The 23,516-nt window shown below is 33.4% G+C and overlaps 1 protein-coding gene across 2 annotated transcripts in view; it reads right to left on the bottom strand.

Annotated features, from left to right (window-relative positions):
• DIAPH3 (diaphanous related formin 3) overlaps positions 1-23,516 on the bottom strand; it is a 516,072-nt gene that overhangs the window by 330,276 nt on the left and 162,280 nt on the right. For both annotated transcript variants that reach the window (XM_069068623.1, XM_069068622.1), the window contains 3 exons: positions 22,242-22,346; positions 17,914-18,231; positions 14,975-15,089 (listed from right to left, as the gene is read on the bottom strand). In XM_069068623.1, the coding sequence (XP_068924724.1) occupies positions 14,975-15,089; positions 17,914-18,231; positions 22,242-22,346 (538 nt within the window). The remainder of the gene's footprint in view (positions 1-14,974; positions 15,090-17,913; positions 18,232-22,241; positions 22,347-23,516) is intronic.

Raw genomic sequence — 23,516 nt, 5'->3', positions numbered from 1 at the left:
TGGAGAGTGACAAAAGAGAGCATGCATTAAGGAAGGCTATAATCAGAAACAAAACAGACTTTTGAGGAGGGATAGGATAATAAAAAAAAAAAGAATAAACAGAAGAAAATGGGATAGAAGGAAATACACAGTAATTATAATTGTGAATATCAATGGGAAGAGTGCACTCATAAAACAAAAGCAGAGGACAGAATGGATTAGAAACCAGAATCCAATAATAAGCTGTCTACATAACACACATTCAAAACAGAAACAGAATTAACAGAGTTAAAAATAAAGGGCTGCAGCAGAATTTAACATGCTTCAGCTGAACTAAAAAGAAAATAGGGGTAGCAATCACGATCTCAGAAAAAGCAAAAGTAAAACTATACCTAATAATTAAAATAGATAATCAGGGATAATATGTTTTGATAAAAGGAACTATAGACAATGGAAGACAATGGAGTAATATCAAAACCTTTATAGTTAGTTTCTCTGATAGTCCTCTGTTCCCAAATATATAGGGAACTGAGTCAAATTTCTAAAACTAAGAGCCATTTCCCTAATTGATAAATATTCAAAGTATATGAACAGGAAGCTTCCAGAAGAAAAAAATTCAAAGCTACTTATAATCATAGGAAAAATGCTCTAAATCATTATGGATTAAAGAAATATAAATTAAACCAACTCTGAGAAACCACCTCATACCAAAAAACAGGTACACTAATAAACTTTTGGTGGTTGTGAACGGATCCAACAATTCTGAAGATCAATTTGGAACTATACCCAAAGGCCTATAAAAGTCCACATGCCTTTTGACTCAGCAATACCACTACTAGGTCTATACCTCAAAGAGATCAAGGAAAAAGGAAAAGGACTTATTTGTACAAAAATATTTATATCTGTTCTTTTTGTGGTGACAAAAAATTGGGGAATGGCTGAATAAGTTGCAGTATATGACTGTGATAGAGTAGTAGTAGAAAACGACGAGGGACTGGTTTCAAAAAATCATGGCAAGACCTCTATGAACTGATTCAAAAGTGAAGTGAAAAGAATTAGGAGATCATTGTGAATAGTAACAGCAAAGACGATCAACTGTGAAAGACTTGGCTAGTTTGATTCATTCTAAATGAATCATGATGAAAAAATGCTATCCACATCCAGAGAGAGAACTGATGAACCCTAAGTGCAGACTGAAGTATGATTTTCTCACTTTCCTTGGGCTTTTTTGTTTTTGGGTTGTTTTTTTTTTAATATAGTTAATAAAGAAATATGTTTTTGGGAGGCTGGTGGTATAGTGAATAGAACACCAGCCCTGGGGTCAGGAGGACCTCAGTTCAAATCCAGCCTCAGACACTTAACACTTACTAGCCATGTGACATTGGGCAAGTCACTTAACCCCAACTGCCCTGCCCTCCCCCCTCCAAAAAAAAAAAGAAATACATTTTGCATGATTTCAAATGTATAGTTAAATGATATCATTTTGCTTGCCTTCTCACTAGATAAGAGAGAGTGTAAGAGGGAGGAAGAAAATTTGAAACTCAAAATTTTTAAAGAAAAAAATGAAAAAAATAAATATTTTTAAAAGAAATAGAATGAAGCATAGAAGACAAACAAAGATGATCCCAGACACATACAGAGAAAAATTACAGAATCTCAGAGATAGAAGGTCCCTGAGTGGCCACTTAGTCCAATCCACAGCTATATAAAAATTCCCTTCATCAACATACCAAGCAAATGGACATCCAGTCTTTGCTTAAAAGCCTTCTGTTAAAGAGAAATTCACTATTGCTAAAAAAGCAGTCCATTACACTTTTGAAGTACTCTAATTGTTAGGAAGGTTTTCTTTACATCAAGCTTTAATTTGCTGTTTTATGATCCTAAGTTGGCCCTTTGGAGATAACAGAATGAATCAACTTATGTGTAGCCCATTAAATATATGAAAAACATTATCATGTTTCTCCTAAGTCTTCTCTTTCCCAGGTTAAATACCCAGATTCCTTTAATTTTAAATCTTCATATGGCATGATATGAAGGCCTTTCACCATCCTGGCTATCAATCCTGGTTCTCCATGCCCTTCCTAGAAAGTGTCACCTAGAACACAATATGATAATACAGATGTGATTTAAAGATTGCTCAGTATATCAATCAAGACTTTGCCTCTTTAGGTTAGAATGCTATGGCAGTCAAATACAGTCTAAAACTGCACTGAACTTTTGTGGCTGCATATCATGTTATGGACTTCAACTGAGCTTATGGTTGACTAAAACTGCTAGGTCTTTTTCAGAAGTTCTTCTAGTCTTAACTCCTTATTTACTACTATTCAGCACATATTAAGCACTTCAAAATTCTTGCTGATTGGTTTTTTTGGATGCAAGTATAAGACCTTACATTTATATATACATCAAATTTAGGGCACTCCACTAGAAAACCATATCCAAGTCAACACACAGCCATTAATGACTATTCTTATATAAACAATGAAAATCCACATATATTAATTTCTAGTCAATATCACTACATTTTGACCAAAAGGATAGCAAATGGTTTGCTAAAAACTATGTAATCTAAATCCATGGGGTTACCATGATGTGAAAGCCTAAAAATCCTATCAAAAAATAAAACTGCTGGGCTAGGTGACACAGTGAATAGAGCACTAGCCCTGAAGTCAGGAGGACCTGAGTTCAAATTTGACCTCAGATACTTGATACTTAACTAGCTGTGTGACCTTGGGCAAGTCACTTAAACCCAAGTGTCTTTCCCCCTCAAAAAAACCCAACTCTAAAACTACAATTGGTTCAGTATGACATGATCATGTGCTCTTCTGAAATATTCTTCATTGTGGAAACTAAACATAAAAATATCAATAAACAATGAAGAAGAATGAGAGCTGTATATGAAACTTTGAACTTCTGTTAAGTAGTGGGGGTTTTTCTTTTGATATGTATCTAAAATCTGACACAATAGCAACAAACCTTCTCTGCTTGTCTGTGTGTCCTGAAACTTCCACTGTTCTCTTCTATGTATGGTTTAATGTTACCCTATACTGGTGCCCCTGCCCTCTCTCTCATAGCACTGTTAGCCCTTTACCCCTTCCCCACCCCAAACCCGTAACTTGAAACAAATAAGTACAGACAAACAAAACAAATGAACACATTTGGCCCTGGTTGTCTGAAACGACCTGTCTATTCCCCACCTCTGGCACAACACCACTCTAATACAAGGTCTCCACAAAGACATGAAAAAGTTAGTCAGTCAGTCAATAAACATTTATATGCAAGGTGATGTGTAGAGTGTGTCAATGAGGATACAAAGACTAAGAAACAAAGAAAGGCAAAAAACAGTCCCTGCTGTCAAATTACTCAAAGTCTAATGTGGGAGACAATAAGCAAACATCTATGTACAAACAAGACATATGCAGGATATATTAGAAATAATCAACAGCAGTAAGGCCCTAGAATTAAGGGGGATGGAATCCAGTCTCAGATACTTAGCACCACACCCAGAAACAACTGGCCGTGTAACCTTGAGCAAGTTACTTAACCCCAATTGCTTAAAAAAAAAAAAATTAAGGGGGATGAGAAAAGGCTTCCTGTAGATGGTGGCATTTTAGCTGGAACTTGAAGGAAAGCAGGAAAGTCAACAAGGAGGAGTAATCCTCTTAAGAATGAAGGGCAGCAAGTAAAAATGCCCAGGAGCTGAGAAATGTAATGTCTTGTTCTCTGAATAGCAAGAAGGCTTCCCTTTTATCCATTTTCACTGAATCAAAAAGTACATGAGCGGCATTAAGATGTAAGAAGACTGTAAAGGGGCAGGATATGAAGGGTTTTGAATGCCAAGTAGAAGATTTCATACTTCACTCTAGAGGTGAAATGAAGCTAATGCAGTTTATTGAAGGGGGTTGGGGTGGCATTGTCAGACCTGTACTTTCAGATCACTTTGATAGCTTAGTGAAAAATAAATTGAAGTGGGGAAAGACTTATGGCAGAGAGACCAAACAACAGCATTTCAAAATAGTCTAGGCATGAAATAATGACAGCCCACACCAACATGGTTGCATGCCAGAGTAGAGAAAGGTGTTTATGCAAGAGAAGTTTCAAATGTAAAATCCACAGATGATGGCAAAAGATTAGACAAATAGTAAGAGAGGATGAGGAGTAGAAGATGACAACTAGGTTGTGGAGGAATGGGGAACATCAATTATCTCTACATTTATTAGAGCTCTTTCTTAGCCAAAAGCAGAGCAACTAATAACTTCTTGATTTGTCTTGGTGATACTTTCATCCTCCAAAAGGTAGAGGAACCAAAAAAGGGAAAATTTTCTTCTGAATCAGATTCCTATGAACAAAGTCAAACCAGTTGAAGAGTAAAAGGTAGTGGAGTGGGGAGGAACATAATGGCTCCAACCTCGAGGTTAAGATGGAGGACAGCAAAAGAAGGGAACTGTCTGAGATTTCCCCTAAATTTCAAAGCAAGATTTCAGTGGGTCCAGGGAAACAAGGATCTCATGTGATAAAATGTTTTCAGGGAAGTCATCCTAAGAGGGATGAGAAATGCTCAAGAATGAAATTCCAAAGACAAAGAGGGAAATGATTGCAATGAAGAGTAAAAATAAGATTTCTCTAAAATTAATTATGTGGATGCACAGGGAATATCCCAATTTAAGACTGTGAAAAGAAACAGAAAAATGTAGAGGTAAAAGCAGATGGATGTAAGACTATGACACTATCTTGTAAAAATAGTGTCCATGGTGCTGAAGCTCCAAATGAGCTCAGGCTGACTAAGGATCACAAAAGGGCTACATTATACAGGGTGAAGAAAAAGGAGGATTAAAGAAGTTAGAGGACCTTGGCTCAGGGTGGAAGAGATAATAACTGACCACAAAGAAGGGAGAACTTCTCGATTCATATTTTCTTTCTGTCACCTCTACAATGAAGGATGACCTCAACACTGCAAAAGACAGACCAAAAACAACTAACAGAGTTGATACCCAAGTTAAGTAAGAAGATAGTAAGACAGCAATTAAAATGCCTTTAATACACTCAAGTCACCTAGGCCACATGAATTATATGCTCTGGTCCTGAAATAACTGACAGATGCAATTACTAAGCCACTAAGAGATATACATACATACATGCATGTATATGTATATGTATGTATATCTGTCAGTGGCTCAGTAATCATATATATAATATATATGTATGTATGTATAAAAGATGATAGAAATTGGGATAGAAAGTGGGACAGGTATTACCAAATGTCTTTCTTTTTTCTTTTCTATCTGTAGTCTGTGGTATTACCATCTCCAAGGAATGCTCTCTTGTTTCCTTAATCAACAAAACAGCATTGTATTCTAAGTTTTATAATACTTAAATAGCAAGGAATTGTGGCAAAGAATGAAAGAAAATTTATTTATTATTAAACTGGATCAAATTTTCCCAAATCTTTAGGGACTTGAGATCTCTTTCCTATAAAAAAAATCAAGTGCTTTGCTTATGGGAATAAATATTATCCCTTCCCATATGCCCACAAAAAATGTTTCTTAATTATCAATACATGTTGTTTGTCCTTCCTTCTCAAAGAGGACCATCAGAGAGGTGATGCTATGAAATGCAAGTGAATGGGATTTAAATGAGAAAGAATTGTACAAAGTCACCAGCCTCACTCCCTCCTTTTCTTTTCTCTTCTTGATCCACATAGAGTATCATATCCTTAGCTGCAGGTGCTCGGCAGAAATGAATGTAAATTTTGATCTCTGACATCTTTTTTTTTCTTAAGGACCACATCTTAAACCCAAATCACTCATTGACTAGCCAACAATAGGTCATAGTTTGGGCCCTGATTGGATCAGAGTGAAGGTAAATAGCAACTATTTCTGTTTGTGCAAGAAACCCTGAGTGTCTTCTCCTCCACATCGATTTTTTTTTTCTTTTTTTAACTAGGTAAAGAAGTCATTCTCTGCCTCCTTTCTTACCTAGCCTTAATCACAGAATGGGTGTGGCCTCAGCCAAACTGAGATCTGTTAAAGACCTTAGCTTAAAAAGGCCAAGGTCTCCCTCTATATCAATACATGTTATCTATTTGTAGAAACATAAAAAATTTCCTTAATAAGATCTCTACATTTTTTTCATAATAAATTATACCATTCATGGTACATATGAGTTAGTATGCATGAATTTTTTTAGGATTATTGTCCTGTTTTCTTTATACAGATAAGTATAGTATGACACAAATAAAAGAATGCTTGAATACAACCAATAAGAATAATCCTTATCTGATCAATCTCCAGCCCTCCAATATTCTAAATGAATTAAGCTACTGACATTCTAAATTTGATTTGTTTTTAAGTGTAAAATCTATTCATGGTTTCCATTTTGCTATAAATGTTCATTTTTGAAATTATTTCTAAACCAGTTTATTACTGTTAAATCTAGCAAATTTTACTCACCTGTTGTTAAATATACGAATGCTGACAATTATTGGGTCATATTTTCATAGTAAGTCAGGAACTAAATTAGTCTAGTAATATGCATTGGGAATGCCCTTTAATCCCAATTAAGTTAAGTTTATGAATGACAGCAATAATTAATATTAATTGTGGTTGATAAAATTGAACATCAATAGCCTGTTATATAATTTGCTCCATTCTCTTATAGCTTGAAAAATTAACATACATTTTCAATATGCTTAAGAATGGACTGGTCTTTAACATGCTTTTGATGATTCCAAATGTTCAATACATGAACACAGTGAATATAGTTTAAAAAAAAAAAAGGATAAACATGTTCTTTAACCACCTCATTAAGTACAAATGAGAAGCTGCAAATTGTATGCAACCATAGTGCTTCCAGTACCTCTGTGTAAAATACATGGATATATAACTCTCTCCTAAAAAGAAGTAGCTGTAATTATTTGAAACTTCTAAATTAATAATACCATAACAGCCATAAAATGTATGCTATTCAATAGCCTTTGTAATATTAATTCTCCTCTGAGTAGCTTTATAGAATATACTTCTCAAACTACATATAGTTCAAATTCACTATTCTCTATTTTCATTTCTGTTCCATGGCATGGTGTTAGCAACATTGACCAGTCCGAGAATCAGAATATCAAATCAATACATTAAAATACAGTGCTACAATCAAAATATCTGAAAGCAGGGGGTTTGTTTGTTTTTTACCCTGCACAGTAGCTACAAAATACTGCACTATAAACCAAATACCAATAAAACAGTATCACTACAAACTAAACAGAATTTTTAAAAAGATGATTCCTAGGCAACTGATGATTTTACAAGTTATACTTCACAGCCTGTAATCAGTCCTTGATTTCCATTACATTAGATTCCTGTCTCCTTTGCTGTCTCTTCTTTTTTTCCTACCCCAATTGATATTTCCCCATGGTAGCTTTTTTCTTATTCACTTCTCTCTCTCATTGTTTCCACTATCTCTTTTATGTGAATGATTCCCAAACCTCTATCTCTACCACATAACCCCTTCCACACTCTAAAGCCACTTTCAGAATCATTTGTTTTAAATCTCCAACTATGTGTCTTGATCTGAATAGGTTGCCAAGTTTCTTGAACTGCAATAGCTCTAATATTTTTTCCCACTGCCACCACTTTATTTCAGGTACTAGTTACTCCTTGGAAGAACTACTGAAATGAATCTTGTAACTATTCTCACTGCTTCCAGGAATTATCCATTCTGAGCTACAATGAACAGACAAGATTCACACAGAGTTAAATGAAGTGCTGGAGCAGAATTTTTTGTCCCTCAGGCAAACTCAAAATGGAAAGAGTAGCAAATGTGATTTTATGCAGGAGAAAAAAGACGCGATTAAAAGAGATAACCAAGAAAACTATGCTATGTTTAATAGCATCACAGAGAAAGAAATAATAACTATATGTATTAGTACTTGTAGGAAAAATTAAGCAAATTATCAATATAAAGAGAAAGTAATAAGAGCCTCCTTTCAGATGTAAAAAAACTGGAACAAAGAAATAGCCAAGAAAGAAATTAAAGACTTGCAGAGAATATTTTAAGTCTTATATGATGGATCTCTGGTGACTGCTGAATGAGAACAGAAAACAATATATATATATATATATATATATATATATATATATATACATATATATATATATATTTCTGAATTGTATATGGTACTGTTATATTGACTATCCCTGTGATAGAACATTAAAAAAAAATACCAAATGAGATAGACAAAATTGAAAACAAAAAACCTACTGAATTGAAAAACAAAACTAAGAGCTATTTTCACTTGCATATAGAGTCTTTCCCAGTATGATTAGGGGTAAAAACCAAAATGTCCATCACCACATGTATTATTCAAAAGTTCTATAAATGGTAGATGTAGCAATAAGTCAAGAAAAAAGAACGAAGGGAATAAGTATGAGCAACAGGAAAGAAAACAATTGCTTTTTGTACATGATATCACAGTTTAGGGAACTCGATGTTGAACTAAAGTAATAACTGACATAATCATTTCAGCCCAGTAACAAGATATAAAACAAACCACAAAACCAACAACTTTTCCATATATCACCAAAAAAGCCCAAAAAGATAGAAAAGGAAATATTTCAAATACGACCTATTCTTTTCAAAAACAGACATATGATCAGAGAGATATTCATTGTTGATGGTTTACCTGTGCTAATATAATAAAAGTGAAAACACAACCAAAATTAATCTGCAAATTTAGTCCCCTATTAATGCATTAATGTGTAATACCAAAATCCATCTAAGGAAAAACTTTATCTCAAGGGAAATCACAGGAAAAAAACAGGAAGCAAAGTTGCCAGATCTCAAACTATACTAAAAAGCAGCAATCATCAAAACTACTAGGTAATGTTAATTTAAAGACAGGAAAGTTAATCAATAGAACAGATTCTTCCTCAGTTGTTTCAGTCATGTCTGACTCTACATGACCCCATTTGTGGTTTTCTAGGAAAGATAGTGAAGTAGTTGCCATTTCCTTCTCCAACTCATTTTATAAATGAGGAAACTGTCACAAATAGGATTAAGTGACTTGCCCAGGGTCACACAGCTAATAAGTGTGGGATGTGAATTCAGGTCTCCCTGATTATAGACTAGAACTCTATCCACTGCACCACCTAACTGATCATGGAACAGATTAGCTATATTATATAAGGCAAATAATCAATTTATAACAGCAACAAATTTCATAACCATCAAGAACTCCAACTACTAGGGTAAGGCCTATTAGTCAACCAGAACTGCTGGGAAAATTCAAAGAAGCCTGACAGAATTAGCTTTAGACCATACTTCAAAAAATATAGCAAAGAAAGCACCAAAAGGGCACATGAAATAAAGGGTCATGTCATAAACAAATAACAATTGAAAAAGAAGGTACCATTTACAGCAGTGGACAAGGCAAGAGTTCATAACTAAACAGATAAAACAGATAAAATAAAGTAAAAGAGATAAAATGGAAAATTTTGATTAGATAAAAAAATGTTAAGCTCTGACACAAACAAAATCAGTGCACTTCAAATTAGAATGGAAATAGCTAACTAAAAAAAAAAAGCTTAGTAAATTTCTTGAAAAAAGCCTTACATCCAAGATATATAGAAAAGTAGTTCAAATATATAAGTAGAGACATTCCCTAGTATGTGAATGATCAAACAATAAAATCAGGTAGTTCTCAAAGAAAGAGACCTAAGCTATCAGTAATTATATGAAAAATGTTCCTAATTAATAATTTCAGTGTTAAATGCTACAAAGACATCAAGGAAGATCGAGATTGAAAAAAAATGCCATTGGATATGGCAATTAAGAGGTAATGGTAACTTTAGAGAAGGCAAGTGAATGGTGATATAAGAAGCCACATTTTAGACCATTTAAAAGAGAAACACTGATTGTAGATGGTATTCTAAGAAAGTTTTGCCAGAAAAGATAAGGGGAGTTATAGGGATGATTATTTTTAAGGATGAAGGAGGCAAAGGCAGCTTCGTAAAGAGCAGAAAAGGAGCCAGCAGAGAAAGAGATGTTGAAAAGAGTCTGGACAATTTGATGAAGAAACCAGAAGATGATGGGATCAAAGGTACATGAGAGAACTCACTGCTAACAGAGCTGTGAACTATTTCAGACATTCGGTTAGCAATTTGGAACTACACCACAAAAAAGCACTATTTTATATACACTTTGATTGAGACAACTAATAGGCATATTATCTCAAAGAGATCAAAGTAAGAGGGAAAGGATCCATACGTATAAATTATTAATATCAATTTTTGCAATAGCAAAGAAGCAAAAAATAAAAAGATACATATAATGTGGAAAAATGAACAAAATATGGCATAAGAACTTTACTGCATATAAGAAATAATGAAAAGGATCCTAAGTAAATTGAGAAGACTAGTATAAAGCGATACACAGTAATATGAGTAGAACAAAGAGAACAATTTATGCAATGACTACAACACTGAAAAGAAAGGAAACTAACTTTGAAAACCTTAGGACTCTAATCAACATAATGAACAACTATGACTCAAGAAGATGGATGAGCAATCATTCTTTTCACTTTCTGACAGAAAGTCAATAGACTGCAGGTGTAAAACGAAACATATTTTCAAATTACAGGCAATGTATAGATTTGATTTACTTAATTTTTTTCATTTTAAACAAGACAATGTTTTGGGGGTAAGAGTGGGAATAGGAGGAGCTGGTGATAACTGTTCTTTAAAAAAAAGTAAAGAAAGAAATGATTGTCAATGAGACATTTATAAAGTATAGAGAACAGAAAGAAATTAAAAGAAAAATACATTCCTTCTGAACGCTACATAGACTTTTAAAAATGCTGTCCGGAATACTTTCAGGGTTTCATATATAATCCTTTCTATTCTTTGCATATGAAAATGCTCTTGTTTGCTGATTTCTCAAGTTCATAATTACAAAAAAAAAAATAAAAGAATGTGAGGATCCTTCATGGGAGAGTATTTTTTTTCCTGTATTTTCAGTACTCGAAAAATGCCTGTCCTACAGAAAGCATTCAATAAATGCTTGTTAACAATGTCTCAAATAAAAGTTTAATTTCTACTAATTCTTAAAGATCTAAAGCAATAACCAAAAAATGAAAAGTAATTTGTAAAGCTCAAAGATTTATGTACATAGGAGAGATTATCACTTACTCATTCAACAAGCTGATCACTGGATTCTTTAGACATCATTAATAATCAAAAATTCAAATTAGAAAAACTTTTACTTAGCACTTCACACCCATCAAATTAGAGAAAATAACTAAAAGTGACAATATTCAAAGCTGATGAAATTAAGGGAAAACAAGTAAATTCCTGGTGTAATTGTAAACTGGCCAGATCTTTTTGGAGAATAAAGTAGAAATGTACTCCAAGAGTTTCCCAAAAACATCCCATGACACAATCATTTTATCATTAGAAATGGCTCCTGAGGGCATTATCAAGAGGAAGGTGGAAAGAGGCATCTATTCAGATATGCATATCAACATAGAAGCAATATCTGTAACTGCAGAGTACCAGAAATCTAAACAACATATAATGGAGAAAACAGCGATGTAAACTATGGTATATGATGGGATGGATGACTACTATGATTTCAAGGATATAAGAAACCTCCTCAACTGATAAATGGGAGGATCTCAAATTCTCTCAAAAGTGAGAGAATGTCATTATCATTTTCAGCAACCTCACCAGTGTCCAAGTTCCTGAATACGAGCCTCTCTGTAAGAAGACAAATTCATTCTCATATAAATTTTTGGGGTCTCTTCTCCAGATCTTTAACACTTTGGAATTTATACTTCCAAGATTATTAGTCTGCCAAGATTATAGACAATGGAGCATGATTATAGTGGAGAAATAAATTGAAAATAAAACCTGCAAGGTTAAATATGAGAACTATTTTAAAATTTGAAAGATAAACTAATTTAAGGCAAAATTATTAAGATAAAAATTGTAAGTTGCCTAAAAGGCCAAATAACTCTGGTATATAAAGCTATGTTTTCTCTAATTAATAATGGGATGAGTTGACCCTGAAATGTAAATTATAAAGACACAAAATTATTCTCTTAACTATTACAAGTATTACCAGACTTGAGTAAGCAAAAAATTTCTCAATTTTGAGCATCAAACCTAAAGTTAGATTGATTTAAGTTGTTGTTAAAAGGTTCAGTTATTTTATTTAGGGATAAAACCACAGCTGGGTTAAAGGCATGCTAATAAGCTTCCCTTTTGAGCTTCATTAATTAAAGAAGTAATCAGAGTTTGAAAAAAAAAGTAGAGGAAAGAGTAGCTACATGGAACCAAAAATGTAAATGCCTTTTATAAACTAATGTTGCTTACCAAAAAGTAAAGGAAGAACTAATCAATTCTCGATCATGGAATTTGAAATTTAAAGAGTACTTTACATGTAAATATATATTTACTAGTATATCTTAACTGTTTTATACTTTTTCTCTGATTACCTGAAGAATGTAATCATTTTATTCAAAGAAAACTTTGATTCTCTATAATCAAAATATAAAATCAAGCTTCACCAAATCCATATTTTTCCCAGACTAAACTGAGTAACTTCTTCTTATTTTCAATGACTATTCATTGCTCGTATCTTATCTGTACTTTGCATCTTGTCCAATACCTTGCATGGTAATCTTTAAATAAATGTAGGATTAAACCGAACTGAACATTGTCCCAGGTTACAATACCTCACTCTATTTTATAAATTTGCATTCATCATTTAATGGTAACTCTGTAATAATTAGAACAGGCTCTTGAAGAATTCAAAGAAGGGTGGTTAGGTGGCACAATGAATAGAGCTCCAGCCCTGGAGTGAGGATGATCTGAGTTCAAATTCAGCCTCAGATACTTAACACTTACTAGCTGTGTGACCTTGAGCAAGTCACTTAACCCCAATTGCCCTGCCTCCCCCCCTCCAAAACAGCAAAAAAAATTGAAAAAAAAAAGAGTTCAAAGAGACCTAGAAGGTTATCTAACCCAACCTCCTACAGATTTTTGAAATTAGTGATACATCATCTAGTCTATACTCCAAAGAGATTTTTTAAAAAAGAAAAGGAAAAGGATTCATAAGTAGAAAAAAATCTGTATATGCAGCTTTTTTCAGTCACCAAAAATAGGGATGGTGAACTGCTAAACAAATTACAGCATATAAATATAATTGAAAACTAATTTGCCCGAAAAATCACAAACTCGATAATTTTAGAGGAAACTGGAAAGACCTCTATGAACTGATGCAAAGTGAATAGAAATAGAAAACAATTTATACCATAACAATGACATTATAAAGAAAAACAGGGGCGGCTAGTTGGCACAGTGCACCAGCCCTTGAGTCAGGAGGACCTGAGTTCAAATCTGGCATCAGACAACTTTAACAGATACTAACTGTGTGACCTCGGGCAAGTCACTTAACCCCAATTGCCTTGCCTTCCCCTGTCCAAAAAGCAAAAAAAAATATTTTTTAAATCAAGAAAAACAGCTTTGAAAAACTCTAGAACTCTGATCAATGCATTGAATATCCAGAGGACTGAAGATGAAACACTCCTGGCACAGAGGTGGTTGGCTTAAAATATAAACATTTTTACACGTAGTCAATGTGGCAATTTGCTTCCCTATACTATGAATATTTGTTATGACAATTTTAGTTTTCTGTTGTTGCTGTTCAACTGGAGAGCTAAGTGAGAGAAATAATAAATGTTCATTAAAATGAAATAAAATTAATATAATTTTAAACCAATTTTTTTAAATTACTAATTTAGGGAATTACTGATACAATAGCCCTGATAGTCATGTATTTATTTTCTTTTGGACATTTGTTTGATAGAAAGTTCACTATCTCATGAGCCACCGTAAGGGGTTCCTTCCCCACTCAGAAAGTCCCAAAACCCATCTAGGAGAGCCAGGAAGTAAAAAGACCTGCAACCACCTCAAGACTACTCTATTTCCCTTGTATCTTTGCTTTCCTTGTCCCGCACTCCCAGAACCCACTGGGGAGAGCAAAATGACAGACGGCCACCGGGGCACTTTTCCCCAAACTGAGTGCCTACTCACACATTTAGTTGAGATAAGAATCTATTCCTTCAGAGAAAATGGAGAACCATTAAGTCTACTACTGTGCTCTACGAAGCCCCCAGTACTGATATCTGACCTTCTTATAGAGACTAAGACCCCTGGACCTTGTCATCATACTCCTGAAGAACCCTGCAACTTCCCAGACTTTCCATTCACATTACAGTTCAACTTTATTTGTTTTCTTCCCCCTTCCAACCCAATTAGAGTGTGAGATCATTGAGAAGAGGGGCTGTTGCTTTTTTTTTTCTTTTTGTGCCCCCAGTATTTTAGACATTTATGTTTTTCCATTGTCCTTAAGGAAGTACCTAAGCAAGCACTTAATAAATGCTTCTTCATTCAGTCAGTCATTTCTCATTCATTCTAAATTCTTTCTTATACTGACACAAAATCTGCCTCCCTATAGTTTAACCATAGTTTTTTTGAAGCTACTTAAAATAATCCTTTAATGAATGGATATTAATTGATAGGTATTTATGGCATTTTGGAGATACACATAATCATGACAATAAATATTGTACTGTTATTGATGATTGTAAAAGAGAAGCATTTGTACTTCCATGGTAAATACCTTTTCACAATATTTCGGCTATTTAAAATTGCACCAGCTGAATGGGCTTTAGATACTAAAGCTAAATAATACAAACCACAAATAAACACAAAAGTCATATTTTTCAATCATTTACATTTATCTTTACAGTCTTGATTTCATCTGAAATGCATTAGGTGTAGGTGTTCCTTTTAAATACGGCATTGAATAAATTCTCCACCTCCTTTACCAACAGTATCAAAAGAAAGTCATGTCAAGAAGAAGATAAATTGAAAAGTGAAGACTTACATTTAAAAAGTTAAACTTCTAAGGGATTTTTAAAAATCAAAGATTTTTAACTTGCCTTTTCTCTGACAACAAAATGTATTTTCAAGTTTACAGAGCAAGTCTGTGTTCTCATATTTGTTCTCATTTGCTTTTAACCAGAAACAGTTTTCAGTCATTTCATGAGGTCTGATCTGAAATCAAAGGCAAAAATGTTTGTAAACAATGATGTATAACAAAATGGCTATTGCACTGTATGCCAAGAAAGGGAGACCAGTAGCCTAAAAGATGACTAAGTGGCACAACTTAAAAAACACATTTACTAGTCAGTGAAATCTTCAACACTTCTCCCTTCTCTCATCCCATTTATTTGTCTTCTCCCCCAATACCTATGTTTTACCCAGATTTATCTTATTCTCATCTTACAATGTAATATTATTTTGTGGGGCTGTCAAATCCTACTACAATACTAATTGATGATAAATTAGGTGTGACTCATCTTCAATAGGAAAAGCCTTTGATAGAATGACAGGCAATGGGACTCCCATTTTAAGGAATACTCTAAAATCTGGGACAAGGAATTTTATTTTATTATAAAGATCTCAACTGTTTCTCTTAACCTTCCTTTTATTCTGCTGCCCCAAACCCAAAGCACTAAGAAGTACTCAGCTGGGATATGCCCAACCTACTGAAAGGTACCAAGAAAATATATCATTTCAGCAGCTGGCAAAAAGGGTGAAAAATACAGTAAGGAAAGCAATGAGGATTTAACTTATCTCATAACGGTTACTAATTAATAAGATAAATAGAAAACGTGTATATTGCTTATTATTTTTTACATATGCTAATAAATCCTGTTTATATATTAATAGTTAGGACACATATTCAGATGTTTCTTATGTAAACTTCTTTTCAAATTAAATTCAACTAATAATCCTTTTAAAACATCACTATAATAAAGTGTTGTGTAAAATAAACTTGAAGAACACTAGACTGATAGGATTTTTGACTTCTAGGTCCAGTGTACTATTATGTACTTATATGACCTTTGGCAAATGACCAACTATGGGCTTCAGTTTCTTCACCTATAAAATAATAAGGCTGGACTACATGATATCAAAGGTCATTTAAGCTGTTGTTGCTCAGTTGTTTGTCAGTTGTGCTCAACTCTTCATGACTCCCTTTGGGGTTTTCTTCAGAAAGATACTAGACGGGTTTGCCATTTCCTTCTCCAGCTCATTTCACAGATGAGGAAACTGAGACAAACAGGGTTAAGTGACTTGTCACACTACTAATGTGGTCATACCACTAATAAATGTCTACAGCCAGATTTGAACTCAGGAAGAAGAGTCTTCCTATCCAATAAACCACCTTGTTGACCCAAAGGTCACTTCCATCTCTAGAAATCTATGATTCTAAGAGTCAAGTGCTGACTTAAACAAAAAAAGTTGGATATGACAAATGTCTATTGTCAAAGAAAAATTTTATCTGCTTAAAGCTGATAAGATGTTTTAGTTATGTGTGTTGATCTAGTTTGAATATCAATGTATTATATTTCTCTTTGGAATAATCTTTTTTTAAAAGTATAAACTAATGCTGTAATGAAGACCTTCCTCACCCCCCTGATATATTCCCACATGTATCAGTGACCTATCTTTTAGCTTTTGTTAGGAATACCAACACTGGAAAACTTCCACAATCATCTCTGCTTTAGTAAAAATAGAACTAGAAACTTCACAGAAGAATTTTAACCAACCATTTGAAAACCAAAGTATTCCACATAATCCTAATACCAATACAGTATTCAAATAAATGCCATCATAAGCTGATTCTCAATATAAAATCATATTAGAGTCATTGGTTTTCAAAACCAGGTGAGACTCTGAGTTCATTACAGTTTATTCCCCATTTCTCAGAATTACCACCTAACCATCCTTCAAATATTTAAAGAAAGTTATCATGTGGCCTTCTAAATCTTCTTTTCTTCTGGTTATACATATCCCTAGATCTTTCAACTCTTTCTCATACAGTATGACCAGCAGAACTCTCATCATCCTAGTAATCTTCCTTGGCACAAATTCCATTTCTTAATGTCTTTCATATGGTATCAACCAATCAATCAATAATAATTTATTAAGAGCCTACTAAGTGCCAACAATGGCACCCAAAAATGAATATAATAATTCACAGGAAAACTGACCAGGACAGAGTATAAACAAGATAATCATCTACCTTATTTGGGGTACTTTGTTTCTACTATGGAAGCCAAATATCTCATAGTTGCTTCTTTTGGGGGTGGGGGGAGAAGAGGGGTAGAGAAAGAGTAGGGGGAATTATTATCACACTGATTCATTGCATTTTCTTTTTATTATTATTTTTTTTGGAGGAGGGAAGGCAAGGCAATTAGGGTTAAATGACTTGCCCAAAGTCACACAGCTAGGTAAATATCAAGTGTCTGAGGCCAAATTTGAACTCAGGTCCTCCGGACTCCAAGGCTGGTGCTCTATTCACTGCACCACCAAGTTGCCCCCATGCCTCAATGCATTTTCAACTAACTAAAAAGCCAAGAACTTTTTTCCATGATCTATGAATATCTACACCTCCCCAGAGAATACTAAAATCATGTAACAGGGTACAGTTTGATATATGAATCTGTGATCAAATAGTAAAGTGGGATTGTAAAACATATGTCTTAAGGTCCTTTTGGTCCCTTTTGCAAGAGTTTTTTTTTTTTTAATGCAAAAAATAGACACATATTTAAAGTCCTGTTAATACTATTGTTTAAAAATCACATGTGTATAAAAATCTCTGCAACAATAAGCTATGACATATGTATTCCCTTATATTAAAAGGTAATATGTGACATTAAAATGGAAATTCAACTTGCCTAGTCAGAAAAATGCAGAACCCATTATTACTTCTTAAATTGACCCATGTATAAATATTAGATCATACAACAAACAATTTTCAACAGATGTATTATATTTACAGCACAATTCCTACTTGTGGCTGATTTACCTTTAACCAGTTCAGTCTTTTCATGGTGGTTTCCGGTTTGAATTCTTTTTTTGGTTTCAATCCAAATGGCAGTGTTAATGGAGGAGGAGATCGGTGTACTCCAAGAAATCCTGGAGGGAGTGGTGGAGGAAGAGGAGCACCAAAAGGCATCAGCATTCCTGGAAGTGGGGGGGGAGGAGGAGGAGGAGGAGGAGGCGGTGGTGGTGGAGGCACACCTCCACTCAGTGGCAGGGATGGTGATAGAGGTAATTGGTGACCAGTTACATCTCCTGTTGACTGTGGTAAAGAGGTTTCTGAACCAGGTGGTAAAGCACCAAACTACAGAAAGATAAATTCAATTACATAAGCACATATTACTTCACCAAAAATGAAAACACACAACAGTCACAATGATTGAAAAAGTGAAATTTCAAAAACTATTACTTTTACTAAAATTCACAATAATCATATAAGAAGGATTTACATTTAAAAAAAATGTCATTGCTAATGAAAAAAAAGCATTCACTCCAGTAAGATTATGCATATTTTTTCTTCCACTAGAGCTGGGATTATTTACTTTTTTGTGTCAAGGACATCTTTGGAAGCCTGGTGATGGCTTCCTTTTGGTCCCTTTTGCAAGAGGTTTTTTTTTTAAAGCAAAAAACAAACACATATATTTAAAGTCCTGTTAAAACTATTGTTTAAAAATCACATGTGTATAAAAATCTCTGCAACATTCCTAAGCTATGACATATGTATTCCCTTATATTAAAAGGTAATACATCACATTAAAATGGAAATTCAATTTGCCTAGTCAGAAAAATGCAGAACCCATTATTACTTCTTAAATTGACCCATGTATAAATATTAGATCATACAACAAACAATTTTCAACAAATATATTATATTTACAGCACAAGCAATCCCTAATGTACCAAAAAAAATTATTTTCCTGGAGGTCATATGCAATATGGAACACATTCTTCCTTAGAAAAGTTGCCTGAAGCCTGAGTCAAAATGCCAATAAACCTATATAAAATGCGATAACTATATAGAACCAATAGTATTATTTTATCTATACATAAACAGCATCAGAGTTCCCAACCTAAAATCTTAATAATAATTCTCTTACTACCTTACTAACAACATCTACCCTAGTTCTCACATTAGAGTTAGAAGGATTATGAGCGAGCTTTCTGTAGCAGCAACAAGAGATGAAACTGAAGCAATGGGGTTTAGGTAATTATTGGGGAAAGGGTACATTGACAAAAGCTACACAAAAGGTAAATGTATATCCAGGTCAGAGGTTTGGGAACTTGTTTGTTTTTCAGTAATTTTTTTTAGTAATTTAAAAATAGCTTCTTTGTAACATTTATTTTAAAATTTTAAGTACTTAAAAACATTTTTTTGAAAAGAAGATAAGAGACTTGATCAGATTCTCAAAGAGTTCTGTGATCCAAAAAAGGTTAAGAACCCTTGATCTTGGGCAATCATTCCTCAAGTGCTCTAAACTCAAGGAAACAACAAATAGGGGATTGCAGGTAATTGATAATACCATGTTCCTATGTATTAATCATCAATAATAAGTCAGTTGCTTATAAATCAAAAGCTATATTATTACCAGTATATTTTGCTTTGCAAATTATGATTTAATATAAAATGTTCACCTTTATGCTTTTAATTTAATATTTAATCTAAGCCATTATCAGAAACATGCTAAATTAGTTTCCAAACCTTTAAATTTTCAATTTATTCTGTTTAAACTCTGCCACTATGAAGAACTAAAAAGTATAGTTACAACATCTAATAAATAAATCAAAATATTCAAGAACTGTATATAAAGCATGAACACAAATTCTAAGTGTTTCTCTAATTCTAAGGAAGAAATCACCAAAAAAATCAAATATTTTCTGTCATATCATACAAGTCATAAATACAAAGATATATGTATAGGACATACAAATATCTCTTTAATTTTAATAACATTTTTAAATGGGGAACTTTTCAAAAATGGAACCCTAAAGTCAAAATTCTCAGAAGTCTTAACTAAAAAAATTTATTCATAGCAAATTAAAACACAATTGTCATAACGTGGTGAGGGATTTAAGTGATGATAATGATGATGAGTAACTCTACAAAGCAGGTTAAGAATTGAAAAGTACTTTTATAAATATGTTCTCATTTGTCATCCCACTAACCCTAGTGAACTATAACTTCAAAATCTAGGTTGATCTCTTTTGTGCCATGCTTTAAATCTGTTTAATCTTGGAAACTGAAAAATTAACATAAAATGTTCTCATTTAACAGAAGATTATCTTTCAAGTCAGAATAGCAAGAAGTTTAAAAAAAAAAAACAGGAGGGAGAAACAGAGATATAAGGATCAAAAATGAATGTCAAACTGAAAAGATTTACATTTTAGCTAATTATTTAGAAAATAAATAACATTAGGAACAAAATGCAAAACAAGCATGATATTTTCCCAGAGAGACCTCTGCTCAAAATCCGATCAAAAAAAAATTGGAAATTAAAATGATAGTATTTTAAAATGATAAAGTAAAATGATACTATTTTAAATAAAAATCACATTGAAACAAAAAGTATTAAATATTATTAAAACATAAGTTTTATAAGAGATTGTTCTAAACAACACACACACATATACACAAAGTGAATGAAAAATATTTCTTGTTCGAGTATCACATGTGTTTCTCTCTTAACCCATACACAGATAAAAACACATAAGATAAATATGCTTCTGAGTATGTACGCTCATGCACATATCATATTTCAGCAAGTAGGCCAGTGTAACTGAACTGTAAACTGTATGAAGGAAAATATAGTATAACAAACCTGGAAAGATAAAAAAAGACCAGGTGATAAAGTGTTTTAAAAATCATATACAAGAATTAATTTGATCCTAGAGATAATAAAGGAACCATTGGTGTTTGTGGAGAGAGAGTTGATATAGTCAGAGCTGTATGGCAGAAAAACGTACTTTGGCAGCTAAGTATGTATTAGAAGAAGGAGAGTGTTGAGGAAAGGATACTACAATGTTCCAGGAAAGAAGTGATGAAAGTCCGTATTGAGTGGCAATTATGTGAGTAGAAAGAAGGGGACATATATCAAAGGTGATGGAATTTTAGCAAATACAAGATGCGACAATGTATGGAATAAGCAGGATGAATGAGAATGAGGAGTTGAGGATGACACTGAAATTCCAAACCTAAGTGACTAAGAGAATAGTGCTAACTTCTATAGTCATTGAAAAGTTGAGAAGAAATATGTATTGTTAATGGAATGGGAAGATCATCTTGTACATTAACAGACCTACCTGACCTGCTTTGAGTCTGAGTCACATGAACCTATGTCACATGGAGCCTATGATGGGAGGAGCTTGAGGAACAGGTGGAATAGGAAGTGGGAGAGTGAGCTGGAGCTGAGAGAGAGGAGGCAGAAAGAGGCAGAGCAGTTAGCATGGGTTAGAGAAGGGCATTTTGCCTAAGGGAGCTTGTTTGTGGGGAGGCCTGATAGAAAGAAGGCTTGGAGATGGCAATGCTCCCTGCATTGGCAATGTGCATCAACGTCTTTATTACCATGGTGGATTTGGCTTTCTGGTATGTGGATAAATATCTTCGTTTTGTTTTTGAAGAAGAGAGTCTGTTATATCTTACAATTCAAACCTGGAAATACACCTTCATATTCATAGCAACTGCTGTGAGTATCAAATTGGTGATATAGGGTAGAGTTTCAGAGCAAAGATGATGACTTCTGATTTGGATATGCTGAGCTTTAGATGTTTACACAACATGTAGGTCTAAAAGTCCAAAAAGTAACTGGTGGTATGTAACTAGAACTGAAGAAAAAGAGCCAGCTATATAGATATAGAAATTACCTAACTACCTAAATAAATGAAGACAAGACAGCTAATGAGATGACCAACTACTAACACCTACAAAAATATATATCTTTATCTCTTACATTCTCTGAGAATCATGGTACAATTTCTGAAGATTCCAAGTAACTTAAAAGGTAGAAAAGTCACACTGTAGGTGTAAGTATGATACAGTCAGAATGTTAACTGATTAAATAAGATTAAATTCATAACCAAAGTCAAGTATGAACCAAAAAGAGGTCACTTATGTAATAATAGTGAGAAATAGGAATGACACAATAATAAGAGATACATATTAAGACATCAAGTGAATGTTTCATGGAAGATTTTTGGACAACAAAGAATTACATGGTATGAATAAGGTGTGGAGACGGTGTTATCTACACTGGGAAATGGAAAAAACACACAGCAAATCAGATCCACCCATTCTACTAACTCATGTAGTTTGTTTTTCACCTGGGATTTAAAAGCCTGTAATTCTGCTTGGAGCTCAGTGATCTTCTCTTCTTTTTTCTGTAATTGGGATTGAGTTTCTTGGTGAACTGTAAATTCTTTTTCAAACTGAAAAGAAAAATAAACTTGAAATAAACACTCTTCATATACACAGATAATGAAAATGGCATGCTAACAGCAGGACAGATTTGCTTTTGAATTGTCTTCTAATGGTGGCAATCACTATGCTCCTCATCCACCCTTTTTCCAAGTAATCTGAGCAAACAACAGCATTCACACAGCATTCTGGCAGTAACAGGGATAAAGATGCATGCTGAATTTTTTCCTCTATATAAAGGTGACTGAACTAATACATATAATTACAAACTTGATCCTTTTCACAAAAATATGCAAAAATCTTAAAAGCAAATGCTACTATATGAAAAATAATAATTTATAATAACTTTTTGCTGAATTTTTAGCATCACCATCTTTAATGTAAACGAGAGGTTCTTCACCTGTTTTATATCATGAAACTACTTTGGCACACTGGGGAAATCTATGGAATCCTTTTCAGAAAAGTGTCTTTAAGTTCAAAAAACAACATAAATAGATTATAAAGGAAACTAATTCTCTCAAAATGCAGTTATCAAAATATTAAAAAAAAAAAACAGTTTACGGATCTAGGCTATAGAATTTATAGAATCCAGGCACCATTACCTGGGAAAATAAAAACAATTAGTTTCATAACTCTTGCTCTAGGTCTGAACTATCTTGATTGACACCAACATGTGTAAAAATATACTAGGACATCACGTCTGACCTGAGTTTACCTATTTTAAAGATATATTTAAAACACCAAAAGAGTATACAGAACACCACTATACGAAGTGCAAATTACTGTTGTTGTTTTTTTTGTCTATAGAAATTTTGCTTGCCAAAAGGAATAGAAAAAGAATAGTTATATAAGGAAAATAAGTAACAATGAATGTGAGAAGAAATACAACCCCACAGATAAAATCTTGGGGAAAAAAAATTTGCAGATTATTCTGAGGACTAGAGAGAGTTCTGATAAACATATTGAGAGGACTCTCATCTATTGCTGAGTAATGAATGAAGTAACAATGACTTCAGGGCTTTGTGTTCCGTTAGCTTATTTGTATGAGTCTTTTTAGAGTTTTATAGATCATAACTACAAAACTGAAAATAAAATAACTGATTGGAAACTAAGGGGACATTATATAAAGATTGCTTGAGGCATACCTAACAAAAGGTGGAAATATTAAGTTTTACATCACT

The sequence above is a fragment of the Petaurus breviceps genome, unplaced genomic scaffold, assembly GCF_028583685.1.
Source record: "Petaurus breviceps papuanus isolate PSGF00001 unplaced genomic scaffold, PetGlider_PUasm1.0 90769, whole genome shotgun sequence".
Taxonomy (NCBI): Eukaryota; Metazoa; Chordata; class Mammalia; order Diprotodontia; family Petauridae; genus Petaurus; species Petaurus breviceps.
This window is presented reverse-complemented; position numbering and strand designations above follow the sequence as displayed.